Source organism: Silurus aristotelis (assembly GCF_946808225.1).
Source record: "Silurus aristotelis genome assembly, chromosome: 25".
Classification (NCBI taxonomy): Eukaryota; Metazoa; Chordata; class Actinopteri; order Siluriformes; family Siluridae; genus Silurus; species Silurus aristotelis.
This window is the reverse complement of record NC_139598.1, coordinates 14,543,526-14,569,404: the sequence shown is the minus strand read 5'-3', so window position 1 is coordinate 14,569,404 and position 25,879 is coordinate 14,543,526. Positions and strand designations below refer to the sequence as shown.

Genomic DNA, 25,879 nt, shown 5'->3' with positions numbered 1-25,879 from the left:
ACACACACACACATATGGCCCACTCTTTAGCTTGTTACATGGCATCCCAAACTTAGTCATATTCCCAAACTGTCTGAAAAGGTTTTATAAAGATCTTGGGCTTTTCCACTCTCTCTCTCTCTCTCTCTCTCTCTCTCTCTCTCTCTCTCTCTCTCTCTCTCTCTCTCTCTCTCTCTCTCTCTCTCTCTCTCTCTCTCTCTCTCTCTCTCTCTCTCTCTCTCTCTCTCTCTCTACTCTACTCCTCCACTTTCTCTCTCTCCAACACTCTCAATCTATCTCACTCTCTGTTTCTCTCTCTCTCTCTCTCTCTCTCTCTCACACACACACACACACACACACACACACACACACACACACACACACACACACACACACACAAGTCTTGCTGATGTGTGCTCCTCAGGGATAGCTCGGTTTCTTTTGTCAGTATTTTTAGTAAAAGAAAGAGTCAGGTCAAATCTCTCTCTTTTCTTTATAAAGCATTAAATTAGAGCAGTGTGATGCACACAAACACACTCAAACACACACACACACACACACACACACACACACACACACACACACACACACACACACACACACACACACACACACACACGAACACACAAACATCTTTTCGTGCCAAACAATTATTACATATGCATGTATTCACACTACTTCCAAATATTCAATATAATAATACTACAACTAATAATAATAATGATGATGAAGATGATGATGATGTTGAACGTTATTAAAAGCACACTGATTGAGTGATTTTATATGATGGATGGAAAGCAGCAAGTTAAAAGGGAATGTCTTGTTTAGCCCCTTAAAAAAAAACACCATCTGCTTTTTGTTTGAGTTTGTTTCTGTGATAATCCTTTCTCCATTTCAAAACCCTCTCTCTTCTATCCCATCATTCCTTTGTTTCTCTATTGTGTTCACCTGTCCTATGTTTAGCTCTTAATTGATAGTGTAGCTAGTATTTCTTTCAAGCCTTGTTTTCTTTTGGTTAGTAGTGTTTGCTTTGCAGTGTATAATCACCTAAACATATATATAAATTAATAATAATAATAATAATAATAATAATAATAATAATAATAATAATAATAATAATAATAATAATAATAATAATAATAATAATAATAATATTGGTTGTCTGACTTAATGGGTGTGGCTAAAATCATTGTCTACTGTGTCCACTTTGGGGTCAAAGGATTAAAGACTAGGTATGTGTGTGTGTGTGTGTGTGTGTGTGTGTGTGTGTGTGTGTGTGTGTGTGTGTGTGTGTGTGTGTGTGTGTGTGTGTGTGAGTGAGTGAGTGTGTTCACTATGATCAAATGGTCTCTATTCGAGGTAGCAATACATTTTGTTTATAAGATTGGCTCTCCAGATTTGAAGGAGAGAATGTCACAAGACTTTGTCTGTGTGTGTGTGTGTGTGTGTGTGTGTGTGTGTGTGTGTGTGTGTGTGTGTGTGTGTGTGCGTGCATGATATAGTAATCGTACGTGACATAATATACAGGCTAAGTTCACCTTGGAGTCTGGTTTTTAGCCGATCAACTCCAGACTCCAGACATAATGACATTGTCTGTGTGTGTGTTTATGTCTGGAACAGTCCAATACCTGGACACACACATTACAGAGGGCTAGAGAGTATTCATGGGATATTAAAGTATTATAACTGTTGTAAGAATACGTTGATGTTTTCTCCAGTCTAGTCTTTATTTATCATACACTATATGGATAAAATATTTGGACTGCTTACTTTTCCAGTCATATGTGGCTCTTCCCCAAACTGTTACCAGTAAGTTTTGGGCACACAATTGTACAGGATGTCATTGGATGTGGTGCATAAAATTTCTAACTCTAACTAGGAGGCCCAAACCTGTTCGTGACATGCCCCTGTGCACAAAGTCAGCTCTATGAAGATATAGTTAACTTGGGTTGGAGTGAAAGATCTTGAGTGGACTGAGCTATGATCTCACCCGTAGTGAAAACATTTGGGATGAATGTGAACACTGACTGCACTCCAGACCTCCTCATCTCACTTACATCAGTACCTGACTTTACTGAAACCCTTTTATCTACAAAAGTGCAATCCAAACTCTAATGGAAAGTCTTCTCAGAAGAGTGGAGGTTATTATAACGGCAAATTCGGACTAAATTTGAAATGGGATTTTCAGAAATCAGATCTTATGGTCAGGTGTTCACAAATCTTTTCCATATAGGACACAGATTCCAGAAGGGTTTCTGAAGATTTACTTTGAAACCTCCTGCCATTAGATGTATCATCTTCAAAAGCATTAAACAGTTCATGAAAGTGGGCTACTAAAGATTTTGGCTTCTCTTTAACATTCAACAGTTGCCCGTAGACATATATTGAACATGTGTTGTCTTTAATTTATGCATGTAAAAAATACATTAGGTTAAAAAAAAAAATAAATAAATAAAATTACATAGTATTTTATTGTCTGGTTCCTGTTAGGGTTTATATTAGATTATATTTCATTATATCCTTATTAATTAAGTCCAATTGAGCAAAAGTGCCCTGTAAATGTACATTTTACATTTGTATATTTTGTAATATGACACAAGAGGATGCAAAAGTAAGTAAGAATGGCAGACTAATCCAAATCAAACAGAAACCAGGTACAGATCAGGGGCTGAACAAACAAACAAGGTAAAACAAGAATGTGAACACCAAATCTCGACCACAGTCGGAAATTAAAAACACAGAACAAAGGCTTAGTATGGCGCAGAGATCAAAATTAACCAAGCATTATACTTTGTGATAGACAAACAGACACAAATGGGAATATATACATCAACAAATCACGAGGGGAAAAAAGAGACAGCTGTGTGTGAGACAGCACAATTAGGACATATGGAGAAAGAAAGAAATGACAATATAGGGGTGGGACATAACATGAATCAAACATGAATTAATACAAAGGCACACATGGCACGTGTAAACTCAGAATGAAACCCGGAAGTGTGCCATAGCACTGCAAGCCAGCATCCAATGCTTTGCACAGGGGAGATAAAAAATTATAAATTAAAACATATACATGAGTTTTTGAATGTGTGTTTATATGAAAAGGCATTAAAACTCCAACACCTTTTTGTCCAAGGCTTCCCTGTTCATTCAAGGCTTAATGAACCCCCTCTTTTTCTGATTTGTTATCAAGTGGGATGTTTTTCGATGGAAATCACACTTTCCTGATAGAACCAGATGAAGAGGGCAAAGAAAATGTAAGTAAAATTCAGTTTTCTTCTCTTTCTCTCTCTCTATCTCATGATTTATTTTTTCTCTCTTATACCCACACACGTGTTGCGCATATCAGATCATTTCATAGACTTGAATCTGTGAATTTTGTTCAGCAAAATTTGTGAATTTGGAATTTATTTGGTTGGTTTATTTGGTTCCTTTAAACAGAAAAGGATTTGAATGTTCTATTGTCATAGGTTTGCGATTTTATTTCAATATTTTTATTCCACCAACAGGTCTATTTATGCATATTCTGGGTCACTGAGTCATCTCTTAATTTTGTGTTAATTACAGTAAAAAAAAATCACAGCAGGCTCTGTTCAGGAAACAGAAATGAATGAGCACACTTGAATAAATCATTTCTTTTTCTTGGTGCAAATCTATTGCAGTTTTCATATAAACTAATACAATTAATGCATTGTTCATCACTGATCCATCACTATTTTATACATACACACACACACACACACACACACACACACACACACACACACACACACACACACACAGAGAAAGATTTTCTGATTGCCTATTGTCTATTTTACATATACTGCATTTATAAATAAGCAACATTTATCCTATATGTAACTCTGAGGAAAACAATCTCAGTGAAGTAATAAGCTACATTACAGGGTTATTCCTGGCCCGGCATGCTATATCTTAGTCCTAATCAATAACGATTTTTGAGCCTTTTGTTCTGTCTCAGCAAAGCTAGTACTATTAGCTGCTAATGCCTGACAGTGCTAGCAATGTTAATGCAATAAGGCTCAGTATAAGGGGCCTGAGGTACTTATTTTTACTTTATTTTAGCTGTAAATAGATTTTGGATGATCGCCATGGCCTTCCGTCTCTTAACAATTGTGAATTTAATGTAATTTTTTGAAAGTGAGACCTGATTCATTTGAATTAGCATGTTAGCCTGTAGTCTAATTAACACTGGCAGCTGTGAGAAGTGAAATATACGATATGGCAGTGTGATGTGGTGATTACAGGCATCTCATCAGGGTTATTATGGTCTTATTATAGTCTTATCGTCCTAATATTAACGGCTTTATTTTTCCTTTTCTTTTTTTGCTTTGATTTGTAGTTTCTTTTACAGATACTAATAATCACATGGAAATATACATGTAATACCTGATACTCCATAACACTTACTGAACCTGGAAACATACCTGAAACTTAACATACACATTAAAACAATTTCCCTTTGCGTCAAATTAAACAGTGAAATAAAAAATTAAACATAAAAAAGGATTACTTTTGCATTGTGACCATGGCAGCAGTATGTATAATACAAAAAGTAATTTAGTATAAACACTAAATCTCTTTGTATCTCTCTCTCTCTCTCTCTCTCTCTCTCTCTCTCTCTCTCTCTCTCTCTCTCTCTCTCTCTCTCTTTATTATATTTATATTAACTTTGATTACCTTTAATTTCTGAGACATTTAATGAAGATGAATAGATCAATAGAAAGAAGGTTCAATACAAAAGGAAATAAGGATGATAAAGATTAAACCTTGAGAATCTCTACTTCTATACCTTATACCAGTTGGATGAGCGTTATTTTATACGTGATTACAAATCTTTGCCAATGGTCTTTTTTGAGCTGATTTTAGCAACTACGCAGCTGTATCAGTAAATAAACAGCTTTTATTTTATTAGAAAATGAGCCTTTGTTTTTATGACATCATTGGTGTGTAGTGGGATTTTCAGACAGCTTTGTAAAACAAATTTTGAAATGGTGCACAGGGAGTTTAATTGGAATATATAGAGTATTTGGAAATTAGAAGTTTGAACTACATGTACTACATGTTGAGGTTTTCGTTGAGAATGGACAGGATTAGAAACGAGTTTATTAAAGGGACAGCGCATGTAGGACGTTTTGGAGACAAAGTGAGAGAGGCCCGATTTAGATGGTTTGGACATGTGCATAGGAGGGACATGGGGTAGGAGAATGCTGAAGATGGAGCCACCAGAAAGGAGGAAAAGAGAAGGACCAAGGAGGGAGTTTATGGTTGTGGTGAGGGAAGTCATGCAGATAGTTGGTTTGAAAGAGGCAGATGTAGAGGACAGAGTAATATAGAGACGGATAATCCGCTGTGGCGACCCCTAATGGGAGCAGCCGAAAGTAGAAGGAGAAGAGTGTTTGCACAAACACAAATCTTCTGCAATTTACTGTATTGGTCATTGGTCAGTGTTACAGTATTGTGGTGTTTAATGTCTCTTTGTGTTATGTTTTCCTTTTCTTTGCACTAAGTGTTGCATATGTGCACTTTATTTAGTGTCCTAAGTAGTGTCCTACAACTAGTGTCCTAGTTAATATTGTGTAGTTTTGTGTTTTATTGTGTACTTAATTGTACTTTATATGGTTAAAATGACAATAAAAGCCAGTTGTTGGATTTGGAGAAAAATGTATAACTATTATGACTGATTATGTGGAAAATGGCGATGAGATTCAGTCTCTCGATTAGAATTTTGGTTGCTCGTGTGCTCTTTAATCATTCAATAAATCATTAGCAGTTTGGCATGGTTAGTAACCTTATTTACTGTTGTCTCCTGTAGTTCTGTGTTGCTTAATGTAGCACTAAGGGTCCTGGATAAACCTTTTTTTTTTTCCTCACTTTCTTCTGTACAGGCAGTATGGTTGAAATGACAATAAAGACACTTCACTTGAGGTTTTGTTGCATCCTGAATGGGAATTCCGGTTTAGAACAGCGCACCATGCACGTAAACATTCATACCTAGGGGCAATGTAGAGGAGCCAATCCACCCAATTGAGTTAATTTTGCTCGGTACCAGGGACCCTGGTGCTGTAAGGCGTTAACTCTACCCCGCTGTGTTGATAATTTCTAATTATGCTGATGGATAATTGGATGTGTAAGTCCTTCTGTCCATCTCCTAAAGACCTATCTATTTACATGGTGAAGAAAAGTCCTGATTTGATTATTTTCCACTTTAGATCTTAACAATTGGATGACAGTCAAAGGTTAAAACGTTTTTAACCTCTTCTTTGAGCATTCTCATCTCACATCGTCTTTGTCATTTAGATCAACATTTAGATAAAGCATGTTATTTCAAGCTAATCCTTCTCTCAGAAGGACAATAATGTTCATAGTAACCTTCCTTCTTTCCTTATTTTAAAACCAAATGCTGTTAGAGATTATTTAGGCATAAGTATGAAGGGTTTTATACACCACACTTTTCTCAATAACATCACTTCTGTCTTCCAATCAAAGGAGGTCAGTAATATGAGCTGTCATGCAGTGACATCTTAAGATCCATAAAATGACCCAGCTTTTTAAAGATATTCCCTGTGTTGTTTCACTGTGGCCGTTAGCTCTGACCCCGTCATTCAGTGACTCACCTCATGACTAGGTGATGCTGTGATGTGATAAGTTCAGACAATATTCCATAGAGATGACTCCAACCCAGCTGACCATATGGCCCATGCATCTGCCATCCGCAATTCTGCAGGAAAAATGTGTGCTTTTTTAGCCACCATACTGTGTCTCAGTGTGGGACGCTGCAGAGCCTGACTGAAGCCAAAAGCATCCTGTACCTGGTGCTTAATGTGCAGCTAGTGTAAAATCAGAAACAACATCGTCCTTGTATATTAAAGTGGTGTTTGTCTGGTGTGTTTAAATAATTGTTATGTGGTGTTTTGAATTGGTTTTACTTCCGTGTTTATTATAAATGGTGTTTGTACTAGTTTATTTGTAATACGTGGTGCTTGGACTTTTGCTTATAATAAGTGGTGTCTGGACTAGTTTGTTTATAATATATGGTGTTTGGATTAGTATGTATATATGTGGTGTTTAAGTTTGTTTATAAAAAAGTAGTGTTTGGATTTGGAAGTTATGTGATGTTTGGACTAGTTTGTTTATAAATGTATGGTGTTTGGACTAGTGTGTTAATAACTATGTGGTGTTTGTACTTGTTTGTTTATTATTAGTGGTGTTTTAGATTATTTTGTTTATTATAAGTGGTGTTTGGACTTGTTTTCTTTATAATAAGTGGTGTTTGGACTTGTTTTTGTTTTTACAATTTGTAGTATTTGGACTTGTTTATTATTAATGGTGTTTGGACTACTTTGTTTATAATATGTGGTGTTTGGATAAGTTTGTTTATATTTTATATTTTGTTTAGAACAGTTTGGTCTAATTTAGACTAGTCTGTTTATAGTATGCAGTGTTTTTACATGTCTGTTACCAGCATTAAGGTTTATTTCTAGGCCTGTATTTTGCACCAGAGATTTTTTTAGTGTTTTGTTTGGACTTTTTTCTGTCTGCAGTTTGACAGACATGATGCCACTGTTGCTTTCTGCACAAACAATTTCTCTGCTTGAGCAGATTCTAGAGAGAGCCAGGTAGAACATGCAGGACTAAATATACGTTATCCTCACTGACACCCTCTCACACACGTTTCTTCTGTACCGTTCATACAAACACCAACCAATCAGAAAACACATACCCATCTGCCTTTGTCTTCTCAGCACCACATCTGAAGCACACAAATTACACATTTGTATAGCGGGTGTATTTAAATGTGTGCATGAGATGTTACACTCTGCCTAGGTGTATTTACAGTATTGTCTCTTCCATTTCTCTTATTTTCTTGCTCCTTTTCTTCACCTCCTTTTCTCCAATCTCTTTTTTCCTCGTTACATCTATCCTGCTATCTCATATAGTTTCATCTGTGAATGCAAGGGGGATTTTGGGTAGCACGTGCCATTCCCTGACCTGCTTTTTATTCATGACCTGGTTCCCTAGAGAGAACAAGCTCCGATACACACCCTCAATCACACACTACCCCCTCTTCACACGTACACAGATATTCACCCCTTACCCCTCATACCCCACCCCCATCATCACACACACACACACACTCCCTCCCTCATACCCTGCCCCTTTTTTGTCTTCTTACATGTACACACCCCCATCTCATTTCTACACCATCTGAGAGACCATCTGCCTTCCGACCCGTAATCCTTTACAGAATTCCCCCCCCCTCTTGTGCGAGTTCTTGATGAAGGGGGAAGGAGTAGAAACCCAGCATGATGCCAGTGAACGAGGGAGGAATTATGTTGTTTCATGTCGTGTAGTTTTTAAACATCAGTATTTCCTCTAAGTGACTTTTGGTTAACACTGAGTAAACGCTAGCTGTGTGTCAAGAAGTCAAAATGGTGAACCAAACAAGCTAATGCATTTTATAACAGTCTCACATATCCATAACAAATGTATTCTAATATTCGCAGCTGTGAAAATGCAGACTAAAGCCAGAACGTTCACGCCAGTTCCACATTTTGCGTGAAGTGTAGCTTCTCCAGACTGTTAGCTCGTTATCACAGAGTTTTTGTCGAATGTATGAGAGAGGGAGAGACACTCTTATTTCAGTGCTGTTTGCTATTAGCCTGAGTGACCTTCGTAAATACACATTACAAACATGAAAAGATCTTCAGGGAATTATGTAATATGGAAGCTGCCACCTTTTACGTGTCATATTTAGAATTCATAGCGTACATGGGACATAATGTGGGGTGCTATTGTTATGGGGCAATCAGCCACTTTATTGTCAGGTTTACACATTCAGTTTAACAGTTAAATTATATATATATATATATATATATATATATATATATATATATATATATATATATATATATATATATATATATAATGTACTATATAGTTTATACACCAGTAGATTGCCTCGTATATTTCTAATCATTATGCAGCGTTAACAAATCCTAATACCTCTACTACCACAACACATTTCATTATTACAAAAAACCCCCTCTTTTTAAAAGGTTTTTATTATTATTATTAGCCACAACATGATATACATTAGTAATCTACACTTTGATGAGAGGTCATTTTTATAAAGATTAATAATAAAACATGATATAAAAACATTTCCCTACATTTTTAATCATAATCAGAAAGCACGTCAACAAAGACGGATGAGTGTAACATCGGTATCAGAGCATTCTCTAAGCTGATCCTTCCGCTCTGGCTATTCTTTATGGGGAAAACATAAAAGCAAATGTAAACCCAAAGAATACAAAAACAAACAATAAAATCACAAATTAAAAAGTTGGCACTGCTTACACATCATTTCTAAATAACTGTTTAATCCTTCAGTAGTAAAAAAAACCCTTTTTTTTAAATAAGCAGTGCATAAAATGCCTGGAAAAACTATCTGCTTTTCTGCACAATACAATGTAACAAATGCAGGAGAATAAAGCAGATCCCCGCTTATCTCCGTTTAGTTAAATTCCCTATAAAAATAAGTAAAAAGGCTTGAGAAATCCTGAAGTAGTGGCATTACCATTTAGCCAAGGCGTATCCATGGGCATGAGTAATGTATTTAAAGCTTCGTGTGTTAATATTGATGTTAGTATAAAAGTGTGAATTAAGTGCAAAAAACAGTGTAGTGAAGCAGCTGACGTTTTCGCCTCAGCAACAGTGTCAGCGCTTTGTTTAGTGAATATTTACAGTGCTCATACACGGAGACAGTGTTGTTGTTTTTTGTGTAAACCATGGAAAAAAAAAAGTCTTATTCAAAGAGGTGCAAAGCAACAGTTCTCAGCACAGCTGACCAGTCACAGCATCCACCTCATCAAGGTCACAAAGCTATAGAAGACAATCTTACATAAGCCCTTATGTATGAAATATATCCTTTCCAGCTGTCTACTAGAAGACTAAGACAAAAAAAAAAAAAAAAAAAGCTAAATTTTTCTTGGCTCAAACACAGAAAGGTGGATGAGAGAAAAAAAAAAAAAACCTGAAACTATTATACACAACATTATACATACATTTAGTGAATATTAATATTTCCAGAGATTCAGTATTTGTCTCAACATGATCTTTAGGATAATAATTTGTAAACATTATTCAATTCTGAACAAATTATAGGCATTCGTTATTACATCAAAATAGGTTATTACTTCAGTTTGAGTTATTTCTGATTTAGACTCAGAGCATGTGAACTTCAGAAACTGACACTATATATATATATATATATAAAATTCATTTAATTCTTAATTTCAGAGGTGGACAAATTAGTACCCAGGGTTTCTCAGACAAACAAGAATGTCAAGGTAATTAGGTCTGTAGGCAAACAAAACCCGGGACTGGGAATCATATTGGAGAATGTTTTTGTCCAGGGGGGTTTTGTAATGAATTGATTTTTCCACCATTGTATCTTATGTTGCTAATCGTTTTCTATAAGCAGATTTTTTTTGTCATCTTAAAAGTGGTATTGGTGACTTTTCTTTCCCCTTATCTATCTCAGCTTACTTTTTATATTTATATATTTTTAATTACATATCTGTTTTCATTAATGTTTCCTGTTCCTGTTCAATTAGAATTAAAATAAGAAATTTGATGTATGTAGAGCTGCATGTCTTGGGTCAGTGGGAAAAGTATTGTTGCCTGGTGATCATGATTTCTATCGGCGTCACTCTGTCAGGAGGGGAATGTCGATCTCAATTCCTGAGTGACGTGATCGTGAGGAGTAGCGATGTCCAGCATACCTCTGAGAAGGTGCGATACTTACAGAGGGAGCATAGCTTTGTGAGGGAGCATAGCTTTGTGAGGGAGCGTAGCTTTGTGAGGGAGCGTAGCTTTGCGAGGGGGCGTAGCTTTGCGAGGGGGCGTAGCCGTAAGCCTGCAAGGCACCAGCTTCAGGCCCGTATGCATCAGGCATAGACATATGTGACATGTATACCTGAGGGGGTACAGGTGGGCCTGGCATGGGCTGTGTATAGCCCGGGGCTTGCACAAAAGCCGGAGCATCTAGTACACCAGGAGGGAAGCTCCGAGGAGCGTAGGTTGCAGGCGATGGCAGGCCGTTTGCCATTAGAGGTTGAGCAGAAACACTGGTGCTCATGTCCGTTGTCTCATGCAGGGGCAGCCAGAAGGGTGAGGGCAGCTTTTTGCACATGCAGTACCACATGAACATCAGCAAAGCGGTAAACTCAAGGCCACCGGCGCTACCGATAGCCACGTACGCTGCAAACTCTATAGAGAAAATGTTTGCGTAGCGCGAGTTTAACACCTGTGTGTGGAACAGGAACCAGACAGATGGTGGCATGGCGATGGCACCTCCTAGGAAGAAGAACATTCCGGCCACCAGGTGGCAGCCTGAGCTGTTCACTAGGCAGCTGCTGGACTTTATGTCATCTGGGGATTTGGAGCAGCATGCAGTTTTACACATGCCTGTGAGACTGATCAGCAGGGCCAGGCCAGAAAAGAACAGACCTGTGGAACAGAAGAGCCCAGACATTAATATAGAGAAAAAAAACTGTGAACCAAGGGCTGGTTTAACACAGCAAATTAAGGCAGCTTTTAGAGGGGCAGTTTTTCATTTTAGAGTCTCTGCTATAATTTCACTTAAAAACGCTGACAGGACTTTTGCTCTCTCTTACTGCAGGCTTTGATACAATTTGAAAATTTCCAGGAGTGTGAACACATGTAGCATTTCAAGCCACAAACACCAACCTGCTGGTAAACAGAACTGAAGCAGCCTTAGATCCAGCTGGTCTACTTTGGAATACCACTCTGCATCAAAGTAGTAACACCCGCTAGATCCGTCTCGCTGAACACATTTGGTCCACAGTCCGTCGTACACTGTAATATTCTTGGCGTTGAGGTTAAAGGTGAGCAAGCGTGTCGTCCTCCATTGAGGGATGACCGTAGCAATGGCTAATCCGCCCACCGAGAGCAGGGCAATGACGAATGCAAATGCGTTTGTAGCGTGGATGTCACGGCAAGACATGGTGGGGAAACAGTTCAACACTAATCCTGAGAACAAACAGTTAAAAGATTTGAGAGGTGAAAATTAAGCTTCGAAGACATTTTGGTTCCTGAATACATCGAGTATAACCTTAATGACTTGCCACACAAATGACCTCTATATACATTACCAACAGGAACCATTGTTCTTTCTTCTATTTAACCGTCAATTAACACTAATGCACATGTATCACTGACTAAGGCCTGACAATAACCCCTAACAATACACATCTCTCAGGGGCTGTGTTATCAGTGTCGGTCAGAAACAACACACTTCACATGATGTCATTAGTGACCCACTCCGTAAAAATATTTACAAGAATTTACCATTTTGCCATATTTAATCCTTATAATCTTTATATTATAATTTAATTAAAAATTTCAGATTACACGTTCTTTCGTTTGGATGTAATAATAAAGGAAAACCACTGAAGGAGAGGGTATGTCTAAACATTTGACTGGTACACACACACACACACACACACACACACACATACATACATACATATATATATATATATATATATACACACCTTTATTTCTTTAATCTGTCAATTGTACAAAAGAGTCAAGAATCTAAACATTTATGGCACATTTTTGCCCGGAATTGTAATTTTTATATTATAAGTTTATTAGGCATTTCAGTTTAAGGCATTCATTCGACTACAATTATCCAGAAAACCGAATAAAATATATATTTTTTTTAAACCAGACACAAACCTAATTATCTCGGAGATGCTACATTTGTTTTTACTTGTAATAAATTTTATTTTATAAGTAATTGATCATTCAGAGAAACACCACTTCTCTAAGTCAAAAACAAATGTCAATCCTGTAAATTTCAACATTCAAATTTAAGCCTTCATACCATTAAAAAAGAAACCCTTGGATATTTATAATTTTACAGAGTAAATTAATAAAAGACTAAAATTATTATTAAGCATTTATGAACCTCATTTTCAAATTAATATTCCTTATTGAAGTTACCTTTCTAACTTTCCTGTATAAGTTTCTTTTCGGCTTCTCCCGTTAGGGGTCGCCACAGCGGATCCTCCGCACGTTTGATTTGGCACACGTTTTACGCTGGATGCCCTTTCTAACGCAACCCTCCCCAATTTATCCGGGCTTGGGACCGGCACTAAGAGTGGCTGGGGATGGTTCCCTGACCGGGAATCGAACCCGGGTCGCAGCGGTGGGAGCGCTGCATCTTAACCACTAGACCACCAGGGGACCTTCTAACTTTCCTGTATATAATGTAAAAAATACATAAGCACATAACCACTCAATCATTTAGCAATTATTATACACTAAAATTACATTTCTAGGCACTTGAAGATATTTATAAGTAAAAAAATATATACAATAATGAACCCTGAGTTTTGTTGTTTTATTTAAAGACGTGCGGTAGTTAGATAGGACCGTTACCTCGAGCTAGTCATGCTAAACACAGAGGTTTCACTTAATTTCTTTCATTTTATAGCAACAGTATTAATCCAACATCAGGTCTTTCCGTGTCAAATGTAGGAAATAACGCCTTTTTTTAGTTCCGTAAACCCAAAACTGGTTAATTATCATCTGTTCGGATCCTAACAACACCGCAGGCTTAGCATTTAGCATAACTAGCATATCAACCTGTTGCTCTTCGTTCTTTGAAAGTCAGCTCAAGTTCGTTTTTGGGAACAAATAACGAAAAGTCGTCAGTAACCTACCCGTGGAGTCGTGAACGTGACTATTTCACAGAAATATTACTCATCGTTTCACGTTTTATCATCGACACCCCAAGCAACCCAGTTTCGATGAAGGAAAAAAATACAACTTCCTGAGGCGCGTGCCCAGCAGGTTTCATGCGACGTCACGTGCGCGTTCACGCTTTCAAACACGCGCACGTATAGGAGTGAAATGCTGTAATGTAAATTCTGTTTTAATTTTTTTTTATTTATTTTTAAGTTATGCGGAGATTTTTCTCTGTCACTGTGAAGTACATATATATATATATAAAATATGAAATGTATATATTTTGTGTGTGTGTGTGTGTGTGTGTGTGTGTGTGTGTGTGTGTGTGTGTGTGTGTGTGTGTGTGTATATAACCACTGATCAGGCATAACATTATGACCACCTGCCTAATATTGTGTTTGTCCCCCTTTTGCTGCCAAAACTGTCCAGACACGTTAAGCAATAACAGCATTAAATTCAACAGCAATGTGAAGCCTCTGTTGGATCACACGGACCATCCTTCGCTCCCGACATGCATCAGTGACCCCGTCACCAGTTCACCGCTGTTCCTTCCTTGGAGCACTTTTGATAGATACTGACCACTGCAGACTGAGAACAGCCCACAAGAGCTGCAGTTTTGTAGATGCTCTGACACAGTCATCTAGCATCACAATTTGGCCCTTGTCAAACTCGCTCAAACCTTACATTTGCCCAAACCTTACACTTGCCCATTTTTCCCTGCTTCTAACACATTAACATTGAGGACAAAATGTTCACTTGCTGCCTAATATAGCCCACCCACTAACAGGTGCCATGAAGAGATGATTAGTGTTATTCACTCACTGGTCATAATGTCATGATTTCATAATGTTATGCCTGCTCAGTACTTATATATATATATATATATATATATATATATATATATATATATATATATATATATATATATATATATATATATATATATATATATATATATACACACATATCAGTGAAATGTTTGGACACAACTTCTTCAGGGTTTTTTCTTTATTTGTATTATCATTAGAATTCAGTGGTTTCTGAGGCTGGTAATTCTAATTCCTCTGCAGCAGAGGTAGCTTCCTTACCTGGGACAGTCCTCAGGAGAGCCTGCTTTATCATGCCCTTTTGATGGTTTTAGAGACTGCACTTGGAAATACATTTAAAGTTTTTGGGATTTTTCGGATTAACTGACTTTGATTTTTTTAAATAATTATGGATTGTTTTCTTTACTTAACTGTTTTTTGAAATAATATGGATTTGTACTTTAGTTGTATTAGCATTAATAGGGCTGAGGCTATTGATTCTGTACTCTGAAGACAAAAAGTGTCAAAAATGAACTCTTGACAAGGCACACCTGTGAATTCCAGGTGACTACCTTGTGAATCTGATGAGAGTTTGCCAAACTGTCCTCAAAGCTAAATGTAGCTATTTTGGACAATGTAAAATATAAAACATATTCTGGAATGTTTACTACATTTTTCAATATGTGTTCTTTCATAGTTTCGATGTCTATAGTAATAATGTACACTGTTGAAATTATAAAAAAAAAGACAAAACACAGAAGGAGAAGGTGTGTCCAAACTTTTGACTGGTACTGTATATTATAGTACATATGACTGGCATTATACATATTTCTTTACTTCTTTGACACTTCTATTTCCTTCAATCGTTCTTCTCTACAGGAACTTGTGCACCTGATATATAAATCTCCAGGCTTCCAGCCTCCAGGGGATTACATTGCACCCCGTAAGTTCACGTGTTTCATGGCAGTAAAATTAGTATGATTATTCCATTTCATGAATGAAATTGTGAATTAATTTTCCCCTCTATCTGTCTTGCTGTTTGTTTGTTGTTGTTTTTTTAAGTTGATCTTGCAGATTCACCATTTCAGATCCCTCCACTTTTCACTGGAGCAGCACACAGGAGAAAAAAGAGAGAAGTAAACATTCTTTATACAAAATATGGCATTAGCTTACATACAGTGTTGGTGTATAACGCAAGCAGGTGGTGATGAATAGATAAATGGATGGATGGATGGATGGATGGATGAATCGATAGTTAAATAAATATTGTTCAGAGTCATGCCAAAATCATGTGCAGTCATCAGATTTTGGTCAGCTGATTGTCTTTCCTGATCATTCTTTTTCACCATTGTGTCTGTAGGTACTGCAGAGTTCTCACAGTGTCGAGGATGAAACTAAATATGTTGAGCTGATGGTTATCAATGACCATCTGATGGTAAGATCTCAGATTACATTCACATTAGTCATATAGCAGATGTTTTTATCCAGAGCAGCTTACAAAATGTTTAAGAGTCTAAAGGCAAAGAGATGCAAAGCATTAAACAACTCTTTAAGCTCACAGCTCAAAAAAGATTAGAGTCTAATCCCGTTTCCTACAGGTGTCTGAAACAGTGATTTTAAATACCTAATGTGTCAGAAATGCACCCTGTATTCTAGTCTTCTCTAACTTGAGGAGTGTGAGGGGAAAAATGTCAGTGGTGTAGCAGTAGTTGGAACAGTCATGTGATCTGATCAGTGTGGCTTGTGATGCGGTATACAGTAAAGAAAAAAATGTGTGGACCAAGAAGAAACCAAAAATATATGTAGTGAATTAACATTCTGTTTTTTATGTTTTGCAGTACAAAAAACATCGGCTTTCAGTTGGACAGACGAACAACTACGCTAAGTCTGTAGTGAACATGGCTGATTTTGTAAGTGTGAAGCTTCAAATTGTGCAGTTATTAAAATTATATCCAGTAACCATATTTCAAAGTTGTTTGCATTTTACAACACACTAACAAAAGTTTATTTTATTAAAGAATGACTCAATATATTTGTTTAACTATTGTTATAACTTATAGTAATTATGAACAATCATCCAGCCATACTTTTTTTTACTATCTTTAAGTAAATAAATAAACCCAAACATCAGCATTTTTCTGACTGTTCTGACTGGAAAAAAATCTCCTCCAAGAGACATCATACAAACACATTACACATTTTTACATGTAAGTGTTACTATTATAATGATAGCATATAATTGAATTGAATCAGATTTAATAATTTTTGTTTTGTTTTGTTTTTTGGTGTAAATTTTTCCGATGTAAGATTTTCCTGACATTGTTTTGCTGTTGTCGTGTTATATGCCATTTAAATTACGTGTCTCAGACATCATTAAGCTGTATATACTGTATGATTTTTTGATGCAGTTTATCATTAGATTAATTCTAAGATGGTTGTCTATTTTTGTATATACTGTGTACCTCTTCTGCAACTTTCACCCAAGTTGAAAGAAAAAAAAAACCCACAGCAATCTTTATTCACACAATCTTCATTAGCTCATATTTTCATGTAGCTGAAATAGGAACAGGCCTCATGGGCCACTCGAGCTGCTTGAGTGTTTGCCCTTGAGAATTGCCACTAGACCTCATATTAAAATCTATCTCTCTATCTAATTTTTTCCACACACATGCAAACACACATTCATCCCCAGTGATAGCAGGCGGGATTTTCACAGACTGTCAACATCAGCACCAAAATGACTGATTGGACAGCAAACAGAAAATGAATCCAAGTGAACAGACTTTGGTTTTGTGGCCCAATATCCCAGTTTTTACCCAAACATATTACTGCTTTGACAAATTAATGTTATACAGACACATTTTTTAGAATATTCCAGCATACCACATGGAATGTTATTTGCTAAAGTCTCTTCAGTATGTGAAGAATGTTTTATTTTATATAAGGATTTTATTATAACCATATTGTAGGCCCTCTCTCTTTTATTTATATATATATATATATATATTTCCTAATTCTGCATTTCATCTCCTCAATTGAATTGAATTAAATTGAATTGAGGAAATGAAATGCAGAATTAATGCACAGCTAATACACAGAATTTAAAACAATTTAAACATTAAAACCTTAATCGTAAATATATTTATCTACATAACCTAAATCTGGACAAATGGAGATTTTTTACATTTCAAAGTATCCCCACAACCATTTACAAAAAAATATCGGTTTAGAAGAAAAGGCCAATCTGTGTGGTTGTGCATATGGTGACTTTCAAACATAAAACACGCAATCAAGTGGCAAAGGGTCATTACTTACAAAGAAATACATACTTGTCTGTGTGTTTTCTAATATGGTAGCATCCAAAAGTAAAACAAGCAACCAAGTGGCTATTTTTAACATGATGCAACCACCAGCATGCTTCACTTAAGGGACATTGGTCTCAGGTTGGTGCTCAGTGTTGGGAAAATATGTAAAAATATGGACCACTAATATCTGAGTCAGGACAAGTGTTTTCTCGCAGTTTTGAAACCTTTTTTCTAGCAATAATATATAGGGCGTGTAACCGCACGTGAACACTAAAGCATCGATGTTTTACATTTTGAGTTTTAAAATGTCTTCCACTGAGTGTTAATTTTTTTTTTTGTTGGTACTTATATCTTTAGATTTTCAAAGAGCAACTGAACACCCGGATTGTTCTGGTTGCCATGGAAACCTGGGCGGCAGACAACAGGTTCAACATAAATGATGACCCGATGATCACGCTACGGGAGTTCATGAAGTACAGACGTGACTTCATTAAGGAGAAGAGCGACTCCGTCCATCTGTTCTCGTAGGTTTTTGCATGCATATACATTCACACATGCTCACTCACACACTCACAGCCAGTTGTCTTGTATCACACAGGGCACCACTAATGCCAGCATTTGTTTTATAATGAAGCAAAAGGCCACAGCTAATACACTTTGTTTCTGTCTCCAGGGGCAACCGTTTTCATAGCAGCTGGGGTGGAGCCTCGTATATGGGAGGGGTGTGTTCACTGAGTAAAGGGGGAGGAGTTAATGAGGTAATGTTGAAATAATGATTCATAAATGGCAGTTGTCCTGTACAGAAGTAAAGCATTGTGAATTTTAAGGTCTTAACCACCATCTTTTTTTTTTACAGTATGGAAAAACAGAGGAAATGGCCATCACACTGGCACAGTCGCTGGGACAGAACATCGGCATCTTCTCTGACAAGAAAAGAATATTAAATGGTATGACATAACTGCAATTGTGCAAATGTTTGCATTTGGATTACTTTTAAAGTCACCATGCATTTAAAATGTTGAATTTAACTGAATTAAACATGTCAAAGATAAAATACAAAAATAAATAAATAAATAAATAACTCCTCTTGGAAATTGTTTTAATGATGCAGAATGGGTTGCAGTTGGCGCATATTTGTTAACAAATGTAAATTCACATTGTTTATCGTGTTAAACATTTCTCAGGAACGGACATAATTCAGGAAATGTTGAGTATAAGATTATTTAAAAATTTCTTTGAAATCCCCAATGAAAAAATATAATGAATTTATAATGAACAATTATATAATTCTTATATTCTGTAAAGCTGCTTTGAGACAATGTCCATTGTGAAAAGTGATATAGAAATAAACTAGAATTGAACTGAATTGAATAATAGTTATGTGGTATGTCTAATGGAAACCATTAAAGACCAATAGAATATATTAAGCAATTCATATAGCACATGTAAATCATTAAAGACCACTGGGACGACATTGCACATCCAGATTACAATGTTTCCACACATACAGTACATCATAATGAAAACCATTTGGTAATGTTTTAATGGATAATAGCTGATAGATTGGTATTGATTTTGGGTTTTTTTTTAGCAGGGGTGTCATGAATCTATCATATGGTTCAAGTTTATCATGTTATGAGAAAATGACCAAATTAATAAAAAGATTTTAATGAACATGAACTTTTACCATATTAAGGATAACATTACCATTATGATTATGATGTAGTAGTTAATGTTGATGATGTCAGAGGTTTCTCAGTATGGCCCATTACTTTATTCACCTGAGTAGAAATTGTGTCTTGTTGTCACCTTTCCATTTGAATCATTTAAGCCCAGCATCATTCTGATATTCATATAATCTGAGGATGATGTGCTAACTGCAACGAGTACTTTATATTGTATGTGATTAATGGTGACATTACCGAACAAGGCAGTTGTTTATGCAGACTTGCGCATACACGCATCTCCTTTAAAACATCTGTTTTCTTTCCCACAGGGGAATGCAAGTGCGATGATAAATGGTCCGGCTGTATAATGGATGATGTTGGGTAAGTTACTAATCAAGCACATTTTCCCAAGAGCAAACGCAAAGACATACGATGCAGAAACATTCACAAACTTACTGCATGAAAGCAAATATATGTACACCCTCTTGTTTCACAAGCATTCACAAGCATTTTGATTCAGGTCATGATGTTGCAGTGTTATTTAGTCAGTCTGTGCTTTGTGTGCTTTGTGTGTGTAAGTGTGTGTTTGTTTTAATTGCAAGTAATATACCAAGTGTAGTGGTTTTTGGTGACATATGTGCACTATCCCAGTCTGTGCCATGTTCTCTATTATACAGATCTCACTGTAAACAAGAAAATGACAAACAATAGGAGGATTAATTCTGAGTCTCTCAAGTGAGATGGTGATTTTTTTTTTTCCAATAAGGCATGGCCATGAATAAAGTGAAGTATTCATTAAATAATCAAGATTACAGACTTGAGAAATGTGTGGCAGAAATATTAAACTTAATAGGTTAGACTAAATAGTTACTCATTTGGCAAAAAAAGGTGAAACTTCTTTCACTGCCAGTGAATCCATTTTGTCCCATCGTTTTAAAACTGAAATATAAATACTATTAATTTCCATGCTTGGCCTTAATATATTACATCATGACCATACTTTATGAGGGAAAAAAATCTGCCATGCCATCCCAGACACTTATTTTTCAGACATGAACACAGGAGCAATTAGTGATATTTATTGTTTGGAATGAATAAAGACAGAATATATTTAACACAGCTTTCCTGTGAGTCATTAAGATATACATATTTTTTAATCTGACTTTATCACAGAATTATTTCATAGACCATTATGAAGTCTCATTTTGTTCTTGCCAAAAGATGTGGAGCCAACTCTAAAATTGTTGCTCAAGAGAGATATAACATGAATGTAAAACATGTACTAAGCACATATATTTGTAGTCCAGGGAACTAGTTATATTTATAACAATTTTCTCAAATTTCTAAGGGAGGCTTCACTGAAATATATATTTTTTTTAATTGAGAGGTTTTGTTTAAGATATTGGCATTTGGCTCCAAAGGTCAGCTGCACCAAGCTGCCACCTCTGGTCCCCTGAGCAAGGTCCTTAACCTCATCACTGCTCAGTTGTATGAATGAAATAAAGATAAGTCGCTCAGGATTAAGGCGTTTACCAAATGCTGAAATGTAAATAAAAAGGTATCACTTGTAGCAGCCTTCATTTTGTATGTAGTTTTTCTTTTTTATAAAGAGGGACCAATATATTTTTTTTCAGGGTGCAGAAATAAATAGAAATACCACTGAGATAAACAGATGCAATTAATCAATTCTATAAAAGAGAATTTTTGCATATTTTATAAGCATTGTATACCCCTTAAAAATATCATTTCTGATCCAATATAAAGCACTGTGTTTTGATTATTTAATTGCCAGTATGACGACTCTGTTGGTGCAGTTTGGATATGTTTATGACATTGCCAGTGTGTGTGTGTGTGTATTTGTCCATGTGCGTATATGTTCACTCGTCTTTTTTGACACCTTTCTCGTCTCCCCTCTATCCCGAATGGGAACAGCAGGTGAGCAGAAGCTTGGCCATGACACGCTACTCGCTCAACCAATCAGTTGCTTGAGGGAGGGCCTTGTCAATCATCTACGCCCTCCTCATTCCATCCAATAGCATTTTGGCCTAGCCTCAATGCTTCACCTTAACAAATCGAACCGCCGAGATGGGCAAAGATACAGTGCGCTTCAGAGCTCTCTGTATTTTTTCTCCGCACTCGTTTTCGTCTCAGTTTATCTTGTTTTGTTTTTGCCAGCAGCTCATCGTTTGATGGAATGTTGGTTAATTGGGATTTTTTTCTTACAAGAATCCCTGACTGAAGCTTATAAATCATTTGTGTGATTCCATTCCCATTCAAGGAAATAATCAAGCTGTCAAAATTCCATATAGTGCCTTTAAGTACACTTTTTTAAAGCCTGTACGTTCATGCAATTATACAATCAGCCAATCATGTAGCCGAAGTGCAATTTAAAAAAAAATGCAGATAGGTCAGGAGATTCAGATACCGTTCATGTCAAACATCAAAATGGGTACAAATGTGATCTCGGTTACTATGATAGTGATGTTTGTTGGTAAAACGAGTATGATGTAGAAGTATTTCTTAAACCTGGTGAGAACGATGAGACTTTTAGTATGCGCATGTCAAAGCATAAGGTGGATGAGCTACAACAGCAGAACATCAAGTTGTGCTTCATTCCCGTGAACCGCGAACATTACCCTGAATCTGTTACAGTTCAAGGTAAAAAAAATCTTCAGTTGTCCAATTTTGGTGAAGTGGCAATTGCATGAAGGTGCAGCTACGTGGGTATTTCTAATAATGTGGTCATTATATATGTATATGGAATTCACTTGTAGATTCATTAGAGCAATCTGGGATGGATTCAGGCATCATTGCTGAATATGTGACAGCTTGAATCATGACTGTGGGCTGAGCACGATGGCTGAAAAGTGGAAAGAAATTTGTTTTTTGCACTTTACTGTGCTCTGTGAGCTTCTCAAGCAATACTTCTGCTCAGGGGTTCTACCCAAGTGGCCCAGTCAAACTTCAGCCAAATAAAAAGTAAATAATATTAGTTTAAATAATATTATAATAGTATAAGTGTACAGTAATTGGCAAACGTACTCTGCATTATTTGTCACTTGTGTTGGATCCTTAAACTAAAGTATTATGAAAAGTCCTGAAGTCATTATAAATATATTGCTTTCTCCCAAAAAGGAATCAGGAAGCCATTTAATCTCTGCCTACTCAGAGTGGAGGCGTTTAGGAGTATGTTACTGTGGTAAAAGTCACAATCCAACATTGCAAGTTATCACACGAGGAGTGTTTAATTCAAACCGGGGCGTTTAATTTTACAGGTATAAAAATGGATGCTAGCGGTACTACACGCAGTGGCGGTACTACACGCAGTAGTAAGTGGCTATGTGTCTAATATTACTGATAGGCGGCACACATGTTGGTAGACTGTCAATCAGGAGGGCAGACAACAATCTATTGCGTGCATAGAACACCATTTAGAGATGAAGTTTCTTGTGAATGAAGACGTACAACCCACGTATATCTACAGAAGACTTCAAGCACAGTATGATGAGAGATGCTCAGCCACAGTAAGACATTTGAATGGTGTCAAGGTTTCAAAGCTGTATGTCCGTCAGTGACCATCCCAGTTGTTGTGGTTACCACATGCGTACAACCTGGTGTGAAATTGCACAAGAGACGAATCTTAGGGGTGGTAGTTTAGTGGTCAAGCCATTCAACTTTGGCTTCAAATGTCGTGAGTTAAAATCCCATCCACACCAAGTTGCCACCTTTGGGCCCCTGAGCAAGGCCCTTAACCCCATATATGCTCAGTTGTATGAATGTGATAATGTAAATGTAAATTAATATTTTGTGGGAAAGGCAAATGGCTGTCCTAGAATGGTTAAGGCGTACTGGAAAATCTTTCTATACCAAATCTTTCCAGCCTTTAGTTAAATGATGGTAGAAGTGTATAAATGTACAGTAGCAGGGTACTCAATAGTCCTGGTTTGACTTAAACACCCCTTGTATTATTGTCCAATAATTGTTCTTACTTATTACCCTGTTTCCCTTCTAATGTAAATGTGTGTTAAGCTATTATTCTACATGTTTAATTTGCTGTTATTATACAGTTATCAGTTTTTGGGTGGTAACAGCTACAATGTAGCACAGGAAGGATGAACAAAGAGAAAGGACAGACAAATCAGCCAGACAAAACATACAGGCAGGTTTGGGAGAAAAACAAACAGGACAGACAAATGACAAGTCAAAATAGACAGGAAAGAACTGATAGGATAGATAGATAGACGGTCAGAAAAACAGGACAGACAAACAAGACAGAAAGGACGAGACAGGTAAACAGGAGAGACAGATGGGATATTATAAATAGATAGGACAGACAGACATGAAAAATGCAGAATATAATGACAGACAGGAGGGCAGGCATGCAGATAGGACAGGACAAACTGGATGTAGCAAACAGATAGGACATATAAATAGGACAGAAGGAACGGACAGAATAGTAAGACAAAACAAAACAGGCAACCAGGCAAAGAGGGTAGGACATACATAATGGGAAAAAAAGATGGGATAGACAAGACAGGCACACCATATAATACAGGACTGACAAACAGAATAGAGGGATGTAAAGAGAACAGGAGAGAGAGACGGAATACACTGACAGACAGAATAGAACATAATTGATACGATCATGTGGCGATTATAGATTTTGACGAAAACCTTGAACAAACCCAGAGACAGTGAGTAACAGTGAAATGAGAGAGTGGTGGTGCTGCTAAAGATGAGCATGAGGAGAAGAGAAAGCAAGAGTCAGATTTGGCAAGCATTCAGAAAATTGAGTGGTGTGCTTATAGTTTTGGCCAACACTCTGTATTTGTGGAGCAGGCTTACTGACTCACAGCTAGCGATCATGCCATGACAGGCAGAGAAGTCTATAATGAGATTGAAATTGACAGCCTTAGCCTAATGCTAACCACACTGGAGACACATGTAAAAAAAACAAAACAAAACAAAAAAAACCATAAATAATGCATTATAAATGCATCCTGTGATCTGGTTCCTCGAGCTGAAGACACACAGCAACCGGCAACTTTTCTACACTTCAGAGATTCCCATCAGTGTGATGAGTTTGCTTTGTATTTGTAGCTCTGGTTAGTTTTCTGGGGGGGTTTTTGAGTGTGTATTTCCCCTACTTATCAATTTGAACATAACATTAGAATGTAATGTTATGAGTCATATTTATGTTTTGAATCTGAGGTGTAAAATTGTAAATTTTGTACGAGTCCTCAACAAATTTCAGTTTATTTTACATTATATTATCCCCTGATAGAATTATGCATATAAGAAGCATAATTTTAAACTCAAGGCTTTACTCCAGCATTTTCTACATCTGTTATTCCTTTTTTGATTCCTTTGAAATTCTATACTATGTTGAATAAGCGTATTTGCTTTGCACAGTTTCTGCTCGAAGCGTTGGGTAGAGTAACACAAAAGTACAGGAGTCAGATAGCAACGTTGCTCTCGAAGTTTATTCAGGTAACAAACAATATGCACAACAACAAAAACATGTATCCAAAATGATTGGCTCTGAGAGCAACGTTTGGTTTAAGGCATGCGTGCCAAAAATGGAGTACTGTGGGGGTCAGAGATAGTAAAACCAACCAGACAATAAAGAAAACCAGATAAAAAAATTAATGTTGACCAATAAACAGAAAGAGTGAGCCATAAATGTCTTACCTTATCAGTAATATAAAGTTTTTTAGTGTTTCTTCGCAAAGTTGTAGGATCCATATTTAATGCGTATTTTGTATATTGTACTGTATTTTGTAATTGGCAGTCTGATGTTCATCGCTCTCATTTATTTATTTATTTATTTATTTATTTATTTATATTTTCATTTTTTTCCATTGCATGTTATAACACAATTTGTACAGGAATTAAAGAGTTACCTTTTAAAATGTCCTGTTTCAGCTGCTGAATTGATTCTCATGTATTCACATACAGTATGATGTACATACAATACCAGTTCACACATCCTCCCAGTTACAATTTGAAGTGTTTGAAGAGTTTATCATGATTTTCTTTGTCCACTTATCTAGTCATCATATTTCTTTATATGTTTTACTTCTTGCCTTTATTTCTTTTTAGCTTTTATCTTCCTAAGAGATTTTCTGACTGTAACATAGAGGAGTACCACAACTTCCTGTACAGCGGTGGTGGATCGTGTCTCTTCAATAAACCCTCCAAGGTGAGCCTTTATCCCACTTGCTTATTGCCCTCCCATGTTCAAATATAAGGTTCTGCAATATATCATTTTGTAGATCATTAATGCAATAATGGTATTTGCAGTATTGGTGATGCACAAGGC

At 36.6% G+C, this 25,879-nt stretch overlaps 2 protein-coding genes across 3 annotated transcripts in view; one reads left to right on the top strand and one right to left on the bottom strand.

Annotated features, from left to right (window-relative positions):
• The window catches only part of adam22 (ADAM metallopeptidase domain 22), a 79,394-nt gene that overhangs the window by 34,773 nt on the left and 18,742 nt on the right, over positions 1 to 25,879 (top strand). For both annotated transcript variants that reach the window (XM_083530090.1, XM_083530089.1), the window contains exons 6-15: positions 3,173 to 3,236; positions 15,465 to 15,528; positions 15,648 to 15,721; positions 15,946 to 16,020; positions 16,424 to 16,495; positions 18,248 to 18,414; positions 18,564 to 18,648; positions 18,747 to 18,837; positions 19,887 to 19,938; positions 25,660 to 25,759. In XM_083530090.1, coding sequence (XP_083386216.1) covers positions 3,173 to 3,236; positions 15,465 to 15,528; positions 15,648 to 15,721; positions 15,946 to 16,020; positions 16,424 to 16,495; positions 18,248 to 18,414; positions 18,564 to 18,648; positions 18,747 to 18,837; positions 19,887 to 19,938; positions 25,660 to 25,759 — 844 coding nt within the window. The remainder of the gene's footprint in view (positions 1 to 3,172; positions 3,237 to 15,464; positions 15,529 to 15,647; positions 15,722 to 15,945; positions 16,021 to 16,423; positions 16,496 to 18,247; positions 18,415 to 18,563; positions 18,649 to 18,746; positions 18,838 to 19,886; positions 19,939 to 25,659; positions 25,760 to 25,879) is intronic.
• cldn12 (claudin 12) lies at positions 10,413 to 13,889 on the bottom strand. The gene is made up of 3 exons (XM_083530092.1): positions 13,755 to 13,889; positions 11,752 to 12,054; positions 10,413 to 11,511 (listed from the first exon to the last, which is right to left on the bottom strand). Exons 2-3 carry the CDS (start codon positions 12,026 to 12,028, stop codon positions 10,709 to 10,711), a joined length of 1,080 nt encoding a protein of 359 aa, XP_083386218.1. The 5' UTR covers positions 12,029 to 12,054; positions 13,755 to 13,889; the 3' UTR covers positions 10,413 to 10,708.

Bases quoted from the DNA above. Each gene is read 5' to 3' on its own strand.
- cldn12 (XM_083530092.1), bottom strand. From the start codon at position 12,028: ATGTCTTGCCGTGACATCCACGCTACAAACGCATTTGCATTCGTCATT. The intron at 11,512-11,751 runs GTTGGTGTTTGT...TCTGTTCCACAG, and splicing joins TCAGTTCTGTTTACCAGCAG to GTCTGTTCTTTTCTGGCCTG.